The sequence below is a fragment of the Phycodurus eques genome, chromosome 7 (genome assembly GCF_024500275.1).
Source record: "Phycodurus eques isolate BA_2022a chromosome 7, UOR_Pequ_1.1, whole genome shotgun sequence".
NCBI lineage: Eukaryota > Metazoa > Chordata > Actinopteri > Syngnathiformes > Syngnathidae > Phycodurus > Phycodurus eques.
The window spans coordinates 19891007-19907678 of record NC_084531.1 but is presented as its reverse complement, the minus strand read 5'-3'; the positions used below and the strand labels follow the sequence as shown (position 1 = coordinate 19907678).

The window sequence follows — 16672 nt, the reverse complement described above, 5'->3', positions numbered from 1 at the left end:
TTTTACACAAAAGGTAAAACAAGCTATTACTCAAGCAAGAGGAGCTTATGTAGTTTACAATATTGAGCCTCTAAATATGACTTTACTTTTAGAAGTAAAGGTAATTCAGAGCAACAGGACTACGGCTGCTCGTTTACATTTTTACAGCACATCCCAAAAGTCACAAGACACTTTTTCGGTTCAGGTATCAGTCAGACTGATTTGAAGCCATCAGCATTTGACTGCTTAGGCTTTGCAGTTTTTTGGAGGCATCCATCCAACCATCCATTTTCTGAGCCGCTTCTCCTCACTCGGGACGAGGGCGTGCTGGAGCCTATCCCAGCTGTCATCGAGCAGGAGGCGGGGTACACCCTGAACTGGTTGCCAGCCAATCGCAGGGCACATACAAACAAACAACCATTTGCACTCACAGTCACACCTACGGGCAATTTAGAGTCTCCAATTAATGCATGTTTTTGGGATGTGGGAGGAAACCGGAGTGCCCGGAGAAAACCCACGCAGGCACGGACAGAACATGCAAACTCCACACAGGCGGGGCCGGGGATTGAACCCGCGTCCTCAGAACTGTGAGGCTGACGCTCTAACCAGTCGGCCACTGTGGTTTTTGGAGGCATAAACTAAAAATGATTTTAGAGTCCTAACTGCTGTCATGCGTGACATTGCGAAACATCAACCTGAGCAGTGGACAAACAGGTACACTTCAGCCACATGAGCTTTCCCTTACTCGTGGTTTGCCAATTTTCCACATTGTGCGACAATTAAGAATGTTAATGAGCTTTGCAAGGGGCATCGGCATCATGAATCACCTTAACAGTTTCAAAGTTAAGACTTGTGTAGTTTTTACATTCTAGTATTACAGTAGTGAACTTATTTGGACACTTTTATGACATTTAAGAATGTTCAAATGTTACCTAGACCAATGTTCATGAATGGTTTATGATTGCAACAGGTTGCCCATGGCATGGCTTTTTTATATTTACATTATTTCCCATGGAAAAAATTGTTTCGAAATATCCAATAAACAAATGGGAAAACAAGCAGCGTCCTTTAACAGATGGGATTTGAACTTTGAAGGTCCACAGTACATTTGTTTTTCTGACTTATATCTGCTACATTGCAACAGAAGAGACCATATTAATTAATGAAGAAAAACATTAGGAATAGATGGATGTGACGCTTACGTGTGCAGCTTTACATTATTGTCCCGACTTGCAACATGTTTTAAGGGGCTCTTCATTGGCACATGAGACCCTTTCACAAGGTTTTGTGGAAAATTCTAAAAAAAAAAAAAAAAAAATAAAATCCTAGTGCCAACAAACAACAAACTGAATAACCAATAAATGTGTATCAAAACAATAGTGTACCTCTTGCCTTCACCCTTTTGCACCTGGCAGAGGCCATCAGTATTTACTCCTGGCGTCTGGCTGATTGCTTAACTGTCACGCACTTTGCAACATTGGAGGCATACAAATAGATGCTTGTGCGAATTACGGAACATATCGTGACTATAACAGAACTAACACAATATTTTTGTCGTATTACCAACTAATTAATTATATGCGAAGATCATCATTTTCTCACCTGTAAAGGTTAGTTGTTAAAGAGAATTCTTCATAATGTCATCTGCAACTACATCAGCTCCAGACCACTAATTGTTATGATGATATTAGCGGAGGACATGTGAGTTGCATGCTGCAATCCAGTGCACTGGCGAGGTATTAAAGAATCTGTTGGGTCCTTGTTTGTCATGTCCCCCTCTCAGAGTCCTCCATTTTTGTTTGGACACAGGACCTTTAAGCATCATGCTCCATTGCTATGTAATGTAAAGGCATTCAAAGATTGCCCATAAGCCACTGGTGATGGTTTGTGGATTTGTTTAGTACAGTGAGAACCCCCATGCGCGTGTTGCCACCTGTTGCGTACCAGAATTAGAAATCAGAACAGAACTTTAAATGAGCACTTGTGCATTCCCAATCCAGAACTTAATGCCTACATATGTTTTGACATAGCCCTTTAACTGATAATTATTGTGCATTTGAAGCTTTGTAAATGGTACACAAATGTGTAGTTTGGCATCGCAATGAGGTGGGAACAGCACTCGGTAAATGGAATGACAAACAGACTGGGGAGATTATTATTATTATGCCGCCAGTCTGTCGGACCGGTGTGAGCAAAAGAATACAAGTCATGCTTACTCTCATGATATGTTGTCGCTCATGCTGGGGAGAGAGTGTACACACACAGGGAATAATAATAATAAAAAAGAAATGGGATTAGGTCCCCAAAACACTTTATTTTTTTTATTTTTTATTTTTTTGGGAGAAGGTTCAAGACTGTGGAATCAAGTCCAAAATTCCTATTCTTATGCACTGTGTGGGCTTAATCAAAACAACAGGCAGTCAAAAAGTGTGTCAAGGAAGGATTTGAAGTGAAGCACAGCGGCGCATACATAGAGTTAGCTCACCACCTGGTGGTATGATAAAAAACTGCAACACTCAATTCCGTGTGATGAATAATGATAGTTTTCATTTCTCATTACAGTGCACCATGTCTGAGGTGTTACATCAAATCTTGAATCAGAAATGTCCAAATGCTCTTGGTAAGGAAGATTCATTGAGAACTTCACACATAAATATGTGAGTCCCAATATTTGATACTTTATGTGTATAATTCCAACATTGATTGACTTTCTGTTGCGCTTGATTAAACCCAGTGTGACAGACTGTTATAATATTTGGTTTTACGGCAATTTGTAAAAACTCAGAAAAGACTGGCATGGGACACAAAACCTCACACATATTGATGTTGCTAAAGTAGAAAGATGTATCCATTAAAACAAAAAGGTTCACTGAAACACTCAGATCTCATAAGCAACCTTTATATTCCATACAAATGTGATCGTTAATTTGTCAAATTCATGAATACAAACGTTGTCAGGTTGTCTCAACAGGAGGTCGTACTTGCTGGAGTGCTACACACGGTACATAAACCAGCAATTAATCAGACCTGGTGTATTTCCAGTAACAAAGGGCGTTTTCTACCGACATATAATTTAGAAATATATATTTGTTTCATTTTACCAATCGTGGAATAAATACAGTAGTATATTCAAGCATGTGCGTTACCAGCATGATCGTGTCAATGTCGATTGACCCCATGTATAGGACTGCTGTACAGAAAAGGCACTTTTACATCCGTTCTATTTGTTTTGACGGACACTATACTTGTCACTGACATGTCAGCAATACACACACAGTCGTACACAATGAACACACAAAAACGTGTCAATGACATATACAGTAAGAAAAGGAGCACTTACGTTATACCAGCTTTGGCTCTTCTGCAGAGGCAAAGAGATAAAAAAAGAGAGAGAAAGGAGATTTTCATTATTAAAATTAGGAATTATTCTCCATGCCGGGGATGTGAAAACTGACCAACTCGCGTGAAAGTCAAACCAGCTATCATACTTGCACATTCTAATGAAAAGGCTTGATGAAAAATACATTTACAAGGATAATAAAGCTCAGTTTTGATTAACTCTGTCAGAGAGGAATAAAATTGATGATATGCTAACTATCTTTGACAGTGTCAATTAAGACTGTACATTATTACATTTATACAGGCAGGATTTGTGATGTTGAGTGGATACAGTATAGCAAATGTTAGAATTGATAATATTTCTGTTTCTAAATGTCTGAAGTGAAACTGTGTCTTGAATAGTCTGAACTATTATGTCACACTAAAAATGCAGACCACTGTACCGACACACTCAGTAGCGTATACCCGAAAAATAAAACATCATCTGTGCATTCTACAAAATCAACGACTCAACAATGTCAAAATGCACCATGCAATGAGTTCCAATACAATAGTTGTGTCACAAAGGTGATCTTTGAAAAGATGCAGATAATAATGCTCAGTTTTTGTTGGCGTGCCTCTTGCAAACAACAACCACAATAATAAACATACTGGGAATAAATTAAAACTGAGCAGTCATCTTTACATTTGTAATGATTTCATCTAATTCAACTGTGTAGGTGCACCTAATGAGGTGTTCAGTATTCAGTCATAAAGTGTGCTCATACATTGTAAGTCACAGGTGTCAAACTCAAGGCCCGGGGGGCAAATCTGGCCCGCCAAGTCATTTCATGTGGCCCGCGAAAGCAAATCATCTGTGTCAACTTCCATGGTTCTTGCTCAAATTCTCATAAAATAATAACAATAAATAGTATCGTTGAGACATTGCAATCATTTTCTGTTTACAGTAACTTGAACAATAGTTGAACAAACTATTATCCTTGACTTCTGATTTCAAAACTAGGTATCCATCAATTTGTTGTGTGTATGTAATAATATTATGAGGTGACTAAACATTTATATGGTTTCACAGTCAACGACCCTCTGAGGGAAACCGTGACTACAATGTGGCCAGCGACAAAAATGAGTTTGACACACCTGTTGGAAGTTGTAGTTTCACAACAGCAGAGGACAGCAGAGTGTCTCAACTTTAATCAGCTCAATAAAAGAACAACTATTTCCAGCCTTTATAAAAGTGACGCTCCATTGGGAATCATGCGGGAGATCATTCAGGGAAGATACTGTACATGGAGGAGACGTGAGTTAAAGATCCAGTGTATTGAAAATGCAAATGAGAAAGCTCTTGTTAAATTATCTTTTTGCATTTTCTCAAGAAAAAACATTTAAAAAAAAAAAACTCCCACTGAAGCAAAACACACCCAAAACAAAAACATACAAACAAAAAAATGTACATTTAAATTTAAAAATTTAGCAGAAATTGCCTTCACAGCAGCTTTGCACAGGCAAAATGGTGACCAGGTTAATTTTATCCTAAAAAAAAAAAAAAAAAAAAAAAAAAAAAGCTACATAATGATAATGTGCTAAGTGGTTTTAAGGACATTATTTGACAAGCCGTCATTTACAGCCATGTCATTTGCCATAAAACAACACTGCTCGCTGAGGCCTGGCTGTGACAATGGGTGGGTTAATGTGGACTAATCTGATTTGAAGGTGTCAGAGAAACAAGAGAGGAATTACTTTGAAGGTGCTAGTTGGATAAAGCTCACGCATGAGTGTATGGACGTGTGTGTGCGTGCGTTTGTTTATACTGGCACGTTTGAGGTGGCGAGTGCGTGACACGTTTGACAGCATCGAACCAATTGGATGACGTGTGTGGTGGGGTGTAGAAAGCAAATGAGACTGCGACGAGATGTGCTGCGTTTTTTTTTTTTTAAGGACAAATGTGGAGATGTAGCATGAGTTAAAAAATGAACTCCCCGCGTAGTATTAAGTGTGATCTTACGTTTTGGGTGGCCATCAACAGCGTCCAGCCGATTCGGACATGTGACCACTCCATAATATTGTGTCCATCTATGTTTATGTTCCAGGGAGCTGCCTCAATTGTTTAGTAATCTCAACTCTAGTTTCACTTGAGATACTTTCTATTATACGGGTAATACAGTTTAATACTAGTCCAAAAATGCAATAGTGTACAAATGATAGAATTAAGCTTGTGACAAGGCTAATTTCAGTTTCCAGGTTTGAATCAGTGCTGACTGAAGTCTCATCAAGGGTCATTCAGTGTAGAGGCCAGGGTAAAAAACCGTCAGCTTCCGTCAGGTTGTACAATGATCAGATACGTTTCTGGCATGTTTGGTCGGGTGGAACTGTAATTTTGCACAGTTATGAATACATTCCCCAAACTCTGAGAACATTTCCTTTCGACCACGTTTGTACAAACTGCAAAGTGGATGAACAGCTTGCTTAAGCCATTTTATGACACACCTGTGTCTTTCTAATAATTTTCACACAGGTCGAGGCACAAAGAATAGGGCCAATGTGTTGCTTTGTTGTCGGCATTGTTTTTAACATTAGAATTCCAACTTCACCGACTGCGGAAACATAATTGTAATTTGTTTGGCAGTCCAAAACAGTTTGATATGCACTCTACTGACACCCACCTGGACATGGATGGAATAACAACCACCCAAATGTACAGTACAGTACAATATGAGCGAACTGCCGAGGTCTGGTTACGACAAAGTTTGACTTTTGCGTGCATATTTGATAACAAAATTTATTTGATGCACAATGAGAAAATGTAAATGCTAAAAACTCAGCATTTGGGCGGGTGTGTGTGTGTGTGGGGGGGGGGGGGGGGGGGGCACTGACAGGACTGCAGCTACCACAGAGGATCCTACAGTGGCTCGTGTACTGAGGAGGTGGGGAGACTAGTGATCGAGTGGAAAGGAAGGCCAATAGGTGTCATCAATGGGTCAAAAGACAAGAAGAAGAAATGCTTACTTTAATCAGGTTTAGTCTGTCATACTGAAAGAAAATTAAGGAGAAAACAACCAGTGAGTCAGATAAACACAGAACAGACAAGAGTTGAAAGAAAAACTGAGGGTCTAATGTAGATTCATCGCTCGACTGATTTTAGCCCTTTTCAAAATTAATTATAATATTTCATAATAACATAATCGGCATTGGCCTGAAAACAAAATCTATATCGGTTGGACCTTAGTCTAATGCGGTCGTCCGCTGCCATGAAAGTGCAGTGTGATGCAGGCCTGATGCCGATGATGTCACCGCTCGGAGCAGTGCGCATGTGACACGGCAGGCCGGCGTGATTGTTGGTGTTTGTGCAGGCAGGCAGGGTGCCCCCATTTGCTGAACATGCACTTTTATTTGGATTGCATTAGGGTTAGGGTGATCAAGCTCACGTTGCCGGGACGACCTCACGCCATGGCGGAGTCATGTGACCAGGGCTGACTGGCATACACAGGGGAAGGGGGGCGAATTGCAGTTGGGCGGAGGGGGTGGTTGTTCTGGATGGCTTAGTTTGTGGCACAGAAGTGAGGAGTGATGTAATCATTTGGCATGTGCTTTGTGTTGTGTGTGTGTTTTAGCGAGTGTGTGAAGCAGATTGTGCATTGCAGCAAATCGAGCATCATGAGGCAGCTTAAAAACAACCCTCTTGCTTATGCACTGTTTTTGACTGCCCTATTCATTAATTTCTTTTATTACAACACTAATGTTATTTTTCAGAGACAATAGGAAAAATTTTTTAAACTCTGCCACACAAAAACTTGCACCGATGAGGAAATTATAGCACAGCCTTTCCCAAACTTTATAGAGGAGGTAGATGTTCATATTTAACATTCATAGTTTGTGAGATAAACAAAACAAAACAGGAGAAAATAACAATTTGGAATGTGTAATTATTATACCAGATCACAGTAACACCTTTAATGTCACGCACTCCCTGGAGGGCGCTCATGGCGCCACAGTATACTGCGTACAGTGTACAAACCCTGCCATAGTCTGCTATACAGTTTGTGCTCAACACTAGAACAGTCTGAAATGCATAGGGTCGGTTTGTGAGGAAAAGAGAGTACACATTTGACTTGCTTTTGCACCAATACTCTTCCCTACCCAAAAAAAGGATCGAAACGCATTTACACTTACCGGCCAAAACATTTGGGACATCTGCACAATTTCGTGAGAGCCACTACAAGAGCTGTATTACAAATTCTGCCTTTATCAAGATAATAATGCTCAGTTTTGTGTGACACTGTGAGAGATTACTTACTTCCCTCAAAGAGGTTCTGCTTCTATTCTCATTTCTCATCTCAATGAGAGGGGCAATATACAGAGGTGTTACTCAAGTAACATTTTCCATGAGCTGTACTTGTCAGAGTACTTTAAATGCACCGTACCTTTTACTTTTACTTGAGTATGTATGTGAAGAAGGATCAATACTTTTACTCCGTTACAATGATCGACATGCCGTTCGCTACTTTTATTTATTCATTCTTGCGTATGCACGTCTATTTTTAGACTCCATCTTCGACTTCTGTATAGGGCGCCCGTTGCGCCAATCAAACAGGATCACTAATGTCATTTGACTCCAATTCACCAATCAGACGACACACGGCAGTCACATGACCGCGACGTAGCCTTCGTAAGCCAGTCAAAATTACTCATTTGGGGGGGGAGGGGGGGGGGGTAATAAACACAGCCGCGCGACTGTGTTTATTTTACAGACTCCAAAAAACAACAGCTTTATCTTTATCATCTTTAAATTGTGACTGCCCAAAGTTGGATATTTCAGCCCACTTCTAACTTGAGAAAACACCTTGCGGTAAGTTGAAGATGTTTCTATTGTTGTGTTGGCAGTGGATATGGCCAAATTAGCACTATCCCTATGGTGTCGCACACGCATACATAAGCAATATGTCTGTTCAGCAAACAGCTTCTTCATGATGTCCATCCATCCATCCATTTTCTGAGCCGCTCACTAGGGTCGCGGGCGTGCTGGAGCCTATCCCAGCTGTCATCGGGCAGGAGACGGGGTACACCCTGAAGTGGTTGCCAGCCAATCGCAGGGCACATAGAAACAAACAACCATTCGCACTCACAGTCATGCCTACAGGCAATTTAGAGTCTCCAATTAATGCATGTTTTTGGGATGTGGGAGGAAACCGGAGTGCGGGGAGAAAACCCACGCAGGCACGGGGAAAACATGCAAACTTCACACAGGCGGGGACGGGGATTGAACCCCGCACCTCAGAACTGCGAGGCTGACGCTCTAACCAGTCGTCCGCCGTGCCGCTCTTCATGAAGTCATTTAAGCGAATAAAGCAAATGATGTTTCTGTCGGGCCCAATGTATGTGTTTTTGGTTTTTGGGCAGTTCAAAATTTTAATGGTGGCAGGTGTGTGACGAGTCCCATATATTATTATTTTTTAATTTTATTTGATGTTCATGCTCTGATTTAAAAAAAAAACAATTTTAAATCAGAAGTTACTCACAAGTTACTCTTAATTGAGTAGTTTTTTCATTGAGTACTTTCTTACTCAAGTAAATATTTGGATGACTACTTTTTACTTTTACTCCAGTCATATTATTATAAAGTAACAGTACTCTTGAGTACAATATTTGGCTACTCTACCCCCCTCTGGCAATATATTAGTAACAGCTCTCAGTGTACTCCACTGCAGACTACAACCACAATAATAAACAACACTTTACATATTGAATTACGGTAATAACTCTTTGAAAGTATTACTCGCAATGGAACATTTCTTTTATCTTAGGATATGATATAGCTCTTGTGTTGGCTCTCATTCAGTTGTGCAGAGTTACGTAATACTGCGGCCAGTCAGTGTAAAAGCATCATCAATTAATTAACACAAGTGCTACATTGCAAATCACTGGAGAGGAAAGACGAGGGAAGGTAGAGGAGGTGAGCGAGGTGTAATAGGCTGTTGTTCATGGTTACAGGATGGAGAAGCAGGCTGGGGTGAGGGTGAGATGTTTTCACAGAGCAGCTCACACGAAAGGAGGAGGGACGCAAAGGGGCAGAGGAGGAGGAAGAGGAGCAGAAGCACAGAAACATTTGAAGAACAGAAAGAAAGATTAATGCTTACTTTGGAAAGTCGCTTGTGAGACTAGCATGCAAACAGGAGAAGAACAAAGAAAAACAAAATCAGATAAAAAAGATGAACACAAAGAAATGAACAGCAAGAAAGAAAAACAGCTGAAGATATCAACAGAACTGTCGTCATCAGATGGCACAGGTTATCATGTGACATGTAACGTGGAGGGAGGGAGTGCACACTGTGACTGGATGAATGAACAAAGAGGACAGTAAATGAATTTAAAGAGTAGACAGACAATGAGCCCATGAAAGTGACATGACTTCATTAGCATTCATTATACAAACTAGAAAATACATTTCCCATTTGAAACGGCTAAATATACAGTATGTCACAGCACGTCATGCTAACCTCCTGATACAATGCAAATATGTTCCTTTGGGGTTGTAAGCAGTACATTATGTATTGAGATTTAGTTCCGTTTATTTCGTCCTTCATGATGAAACTATAGAATCATCTCCCTATGACTGTTTTTCTGTCCATGAGCTTGTCTTAATTTTATAGTCGTTAGTAACAATACAGCAACCTAATCAAGTTAAAAATGTTGTTCTGTCAGAATCAAAATTCAAAACAATTGATAACTACAGTCATAAGAAGAAATAAGAATAAAAAATGTTTGATGCAATACAGTTCAGTGTAAAAGCTAGCTTCTCAGCACAATGAAAGCCGATGTTTAAAACCTCACACAATACAGGTAAGACACTTCAGCAAAACTTCAATATACTGCAAAACATTGTGGACAAACAACCCAAAACAATTATTATAGTAGAGAATATTACAGCCATGGGTACTTTGGTACTCAAGCTTTTGTTGAGTTAGAATTTCCAGAAAGATAACCGGACAACAATTGAGCTTGGTTCCTTACACACGTGACTTTGAATGTGGACCAAATAGTTCAACTTTGTGCTTTCTCAGACAAAAGAATCTTGTCTTCAAGTGCTTTAGGTGTCTTTAGATGTTTCTCTATCAGGCCACTCTGCCATGACGCCTCGATCAGTATACCTGCAGTTATGGTTGTCCTTCTGGAATGTTCTCCACTAAGCACTCAATATTTGGAGAGATCTATCACAGTGACCATGGTTCTTAGGCTCTCACAAAAACTTTGAATCCTCTATTGCTCACATTGGCCAGATGGGCATCTCTTGGAAAAGTCTTTGTTATCTGAAACTTTTGCCATTTACTCGTTTCCACTGTGCTGTAGGAGCAATAAATGCAGCTTTTAGAATTTTTGTGGACTTGCTCTGACTTGTTTTACCACAATCGTGTCTCTGAGCTCCTCACGCAGTTTCTTTAACTTCATGAATTGGCTTTGGCATGCTTTGTCAGATGTGATGCTTGGTAAAGACAACTGAGAGCCTTTCCAAATGTTGTCCAATCAGTCGAATTTAACACAGGCCGAATCAATCAAGGTGTAAAAACATCTCAAAGATGATCAAGATAAATGGAACCCAACAAAGAAAAATATTTCACGTTTTTTATTTTACAAATGAAATTCAAGTATTCAGACCCTATAATGTGGGGACCGACAAAACTGGGTCTAGTTTCATATGAGCTGACATTATTTTTGGAAGCCAATTGTTTTGTTGAAGTTGTAGGCGTATACATATACAGTAGGCTAGAGATTTTACTATATTTCCTTGTTCGATTATGTGGAAAAAAATACGATCAATTAATCAGTTTTTATTTCTTGAATATCACTTTTAAAGGGATGGGAGAATCTCTGAATGTTCTGAACTCCTCTTTTTATGCCAAAGTTGCAACGAGCCGAACCTTTCTGCCCGGAGGAGTTGTGTCTGATGCACAGTATATCAGAGTGTATTATCGTTTAACCATTTCAACCAAAATTTATTTACACCAGTCCTGTTTTTCATGGGTCAATTCAATGGCACGCATAGAGACATTTAAAGCTTCAGCTACAGGGCTCAATAGTTTGTTCTGTTTAGGAAATGGTCTTGGGCTCTAGGGTTAGAGAAGCAAATGGCGTCACTCACTTTTGAGTTCTTTCCCCCGCTGCGTGCCGATTGCAGCGAGTAGGTCCTTTGGACAACCTGCTCGGGGGTGGAGGGGGACTTGTCCGAGGAATGGTCCGAGCCCTTCTCCACCATGTTGTCACCCTCCTGGCTCTGTGGTGTGGGAGAGCGCGAGCGTTTGCGCAGGACTGGTGAGCAAGCAGGAGTGCTCTTGTTTGAGTTACTGGCAGTGCTAAAAGAAAAAAAAAAGAAGCGAAGTTATGAGAAAAATATTGAAAACTACATGTGGGTCAGTTTGCATTGCCTTTTGTATCATGCAAATCTTTATTGTGATGTATGGACAGGAACCACAATGATGACCGCAGTGACTGCTGTAGCAATGAGAAAAACAAAAATCTGGTTCTAATGATAGCTTAAGCTAAAATTAAACTGTAACCCATCTCTTTTCAATGAATCTATTAGCAAAGATGTAATCACTTCTTCAAAATTGAAGACTGTGATACAAATGTTGGTAAATTATTTTTACAAAGACACAAAATCTGCATCTGATATGTTCTGGACAACAAAATTCTCTAGGCCAGCAAAAGATGAGGCGGACAGACAACTACGAATCCAATGCATTCATGTCTCCCGGCGGGAAAATGATTGAGTCATCAACATCAGTGGGGTTCCATCCCTTGAAGAGCTTCGCTGGCTGACATCACTCAAAGCTTAACAGGCTTGAAGCACCACGTGCAACCTGGTTAAGAAACGCTAAGCTAATATTGGAAACCAGCACAACGACAACAACAACACAGCAGTGGACAAAACTGATTCAGTTACAGTTGAGGATCATGAAAAATCAACAAATGAAGTGTTTCTTTGCATAACTTTCAGATGAAATGCAGTGCTTCTGGAAATATGAGTCCATCGTTAACTATCTCAAGGCTGACGCTGTAAAATATGAAGCTTTAAATGATTGAACCACTATTTTCCATGGCTGCACCTTTTGGAAACAAAGCAAGGTGTCATGTTGCATCAGTCAGGCTAACAATGTTTAGATTGTTATCGCTAATGGAGGCGCATGCTGACTTTAACTCTGGGGTTTGCTTGAATACCTTAATGAATAGCAATCAAGCTAAGTGTCACTGTCGAACGGACAGGGCACCTTTCCATTAGGCACACCTGAGCAATCATATACCTACAGTATTTGATTTACTCTTTCAAGAGGTACTACTTTGGATGGACTCGAGTGGGGTTTACATACAAGGAGCCCCCAAGGATCACATGAGTAGCCCTCCAGCCTGTTGTAAAAATAGGTCCTCAGTGATGGGACGTTGTAATTTTCTAGGAATTTTGTAGAAGTGATCATTTTAAAATGTAAACACTTGCAGAATTGTTGACAGTAACCATTAATCATTAATAATCAGTACCCAAGAAGTAGATCTCAGTTTCAAAGAGGTTAGTTCCCCTTGTACTAAAGGTTGTAATGCTATTCTCATATTTGCCCCTCTCAGGAAGCAACAATTAGTGAATTATGACAGCCGCAATGACAAATATATCGTCACTGTCCGATAAAAAGAAATTTCCACTCTATGATGGTTTTGACTGAACATAATTAGATAATGTGTTCTCGTGCATGTAATATAATGATGTATTCAAATAAATCTTTTTTTTTTTATGACATCATGTTCGTCACTAGTATCTCCATTCTCAGCCAGAATGGTCCTTTATAAAACAAGTACGTCCACTTTAGACCCCCTTCATTCACTTCGTATTGGAGTCTGATTGCCGTCCCTTTATTTTAATGTTGCCAACCTTGGATGATGAACATATTTTGAGCAGATGGCGATAAAGAGATATTGTCACTGAACAGAATATGATTGATGTGAGCAGTCAGGTGGCTGTCCTATGAATTGTGCTGATTTATAAAATGTAAATGCATCACTTTGATGACATTGTGACCTTTGTGGAAAATGGTCGTTTTATCTCACTACATCTTGTTACATACAAGCTCAGAGGAACAGAAATTACTCACATAAATATCAGTTCATCATAGGCAGAGGTGGATAGGAATGCGCTACATTTACTCCGTTACATTTACTCGTAACATTTTGGAAAATATTGTTTCATGAAGGTGCCCTGCGATTGGCTGGCGACCAGTTCAGGGTATACCCAGCCTCTCGCCCGAAGATAGCTGGGATAGGCTCTAGCACGCCCACGACCCTGGTGAGGATAAGCGGTACAGAAAATGGATGGCTGGATGGATGTTTCATGAAGCATACGTTTTACTTTTACTCGTGTATTTATGTTAAGAAGAAACTGTGCTTTTACTTCACTACTTTTATTTATCAATAATTGCGTATCTATTTTTAGGCTTTGTCTTCGACTTCCGCATCGGGCGCCGTTGCTCCAATCCGCCGTGATTACCACAGTGATGTCTTACTCAAGTTCACCTATCAAACGACACAAGAAAGTGACATGTCTGCACACAAAGTCTTTTATTTGGCTTTGCGGGCCAATCAAAGTGATTCGTGACAGCCGCGGGCGACTCATGTTTACATTACAGACTACAAAAAAACCAACAGCTTTAACATGCAGCGTAGTCTAGTCACTGCCCAAACTTAAACTTCCAAATTTCCGCCCACTTCTAACTTGATAAAACACCATGCGGTAAGCGGCAGATGTTTTTGCTTTTGTTTTGGCTGTGCATATGGCAACATTAGCACTATTTTATGGTCACAAGTAACTGTAAAACATGCATCTTCTGGGGTATGTTTTGTTCTCTCTCTCTCTCACTCTTTCCCTCCCTTTTTCTCACACACTATCAATAATCTGGTCAGCAAACAGCTTCGTCATTCATTTAGTGGATAAAGAAAATCATGTGATATTGTTCAGCAATATTCGAATTTGCACATTCATATTTTATTTTATCTCTTTATTTTGGTAACTTTATTTGACGTTCATGCTCTGATTTAAAAAAAAAAAAAAGAAGTTACTCACTAATCACTCAGTACCTGAGTAGATTTTTCATTGAGTACTTTTTTATCTTTACTCAAGTAATTATTTGGAGGATTAGTTTTTACTTTTACTTGAGTTATATTATTCTAAAGTAACAGTACAGTTACTTGAGTACAATATTTGGCTACTCTACCCACCTTTCATCATAGGGAGCCATTATTACATTTATCCTTGCGCCGTGGATGCAGAAGTTATGAGTCAGCTTCACAATGCAACACGGAGTGACGCCCGTGAAAACATAGATAAATCTATGTTTCTGGTTTCCGGTCTTTTGTGGAGTGTTTTTTTTAATGTGTGACAGTAAAACAATCTTTGTTGCTCCTGAGAAATTTTACATCAACCAGGGAAATTTCTTAATTCACACCTCTTGACAGTCCAATCTAGATGGAGCATTATTATCTTTACAAAGGCAGACATTTTATATAGCTCTTGTTTTTGCTCGCTTCAGTTTGTGCAGGTGCAAACAATGAACATACACAAACAATAGGCTCAGCAAGTGATGAGGAATGAGCTTACCAGTTCAAGTAACTCATCATGGCATTGTGCAAGCCATTATCCCACTAGCAGCCTAGGTCCATTGCTAGCAGCCATGCATTACTGATGTGATTTTCAGTGTATCATGGGGAACAGTGCAGGCAGTTTCTGTGGCAGATATTTGAAGGCAAGGACGTCAAGGCTGCTTCACATCTGAAAATATCATGGAGAGATAAGGCAGGTCTGCTAACTAATTCAGGACCGCTAACCCTGATTCCAAATTGAAGTTATAGCTGTCCTTAGAGGGCCAATTATAATGGTGCAATTACAAATATACAATTGCTAAAAATTCGGGTTCGGTATGTACCTTGGTTTTAAGTTCATGGTTTGATTCACATTCGGTTTCACATTCACAAATAGCTTTAATGACTTCAATGAAACATCAACAGCTTAAATATTTTATTTTCAGTACATTTCAACATCAATACCTATGTTCTTTTCAGGAACTAAGCAATGCAGACAAGTGCAACAGTAAGATTTTAAACTGTGTTCATTATTGTGCTATAAAAACTTTGGCTACATCTGACGAACCTGGGAGAGGCTGTTTAAATGCTGCTTGAACTTGCATTTATACCACTCTAGTTTTTTATGAAAACATTTGGCTAGCCATGATGTCTGCTAGCCAGAAGATGAGCTGCACTGTACTTGTTCACAGACATGGCGGCTGGTGTGAGGCAGTTATATGTCTTGTCCCTTATTCAATAGGGTCGATGTGGAATAATAATAATAATAATCGCCTTAATTGCTCCTGTGTTTAGTTATAGTATATATTTGCTTAGTTTTGTGGCAAATTTTGAATTTTAGTTTTGTGGCAAATTTTGAATTTTAGTTTTGTGGCAAATTTTGAATTTGACACCAGAAAGGAACTTTTATTTTCTTGCATGACTGAGACCCAGGGCAAAAAGCAAGGTCCATAAAGGTATGCTTGGATCAGTTTCGTGCAAAAGAATTTGAAAGGTGAATTTTCCCTTGTTGATCTCTCTCTCTCTCTCTCTCTCTCTCTCTCTCTCTCTCTCTCTCTCTCTCTCTCTCTTTCGGTATCTATGTATCTATCTAGTCAATCTAGACAGTGCACCGACACTATGTGATGAACAACAATTCCCTCAGACACGCTCCAAAACCTTGTGGAAAGTCTTCCCAGAAGAGTGGAAGCAGTTATATCTAGGATAAACACCACATTTTCTTCTAGTCTCATTGTGTGCCACAACAAGAACAAAACATCTCTTACTGAATGTAAATATCCACTACTGTGTTATACCTAGATAACACCATCCATCTAAAAAAATCTAAACAAAAGCTCCACATTACTACTACTGTTTCTCTCATGGCACATAAAATCTCTGAAGGCCTACTTCAGTTCACTGCAGATAACTGATCAGAAATCAAAGAAGGTATCGACAGAGAGATGCTTATAAGCATATCCAATAGTGGCTTTGGTAATGGTATGATCTCTTCCCATCCTGGCCAGTTCTGTACAGCTGCATTGACTGATAGGTGTAAAGACTGAGGTCTCTATTTACCTCCAGTGATAGGGACAGTGCGGACAAACAGCTTAACAATGAAAAAAACCATACCGCTTGAAGCAGTGCACGCAACTACACGGTTGACACAAATCTTAACTTGGAGTGAAGATCACTATGGCAACAGCGGTTTAAATATTCAGTGTGTGACTAAATATACTCTTCTGGTCTGCTGCCTGAGCAGGAAATA

The 16672-nt window shown here is 39.8% G+C and overlaps 1 protein-coding gene across 10 annotated transcripts in view; it reads right to left on the bottom strand.

Annotated features, from left to right (window-relative positions):
- LOC133404764 (protein Aster-B-like) overlaps positions 1-16672 on the bottom strand; it is a 63237-nt gene that overhangs the window by 15776 nt on the left and 30789 nt on the right. For 6 of the 10 annotated variants that reach the window (XM_061681015.1, XM_061681018.1, XM_061681016.1 and 3 more), the window contains 4 exons: positions 11450-11660; positions 9450-9470; positions 6322-6345; positions 3320-3340 (listed from right to left, as the gene is read on the bottom strand). In XM_061681015.1, coding sequence (XP_061536999.1) covers positions 3320-3340; positions 6322-6345; positions 9450-9470; positions 11450-11563 — 180 coding nt within the window. In that variant the 5' untranslated portion in view covers positions 11564-11660. Of the gene's footprint in view, positions 1-2195; positions 2214-3319; positions 3341-6321; positions 6346-9449; positions 9471-11449; positions 11661-14944; positions 15116-16672 lie in introns of those variants that run through there. The other 4 variants (XM_061681009.1, XM_061681010.1, XM_061681007.1 and 1 more) reach the window with 3 other exon arrangements.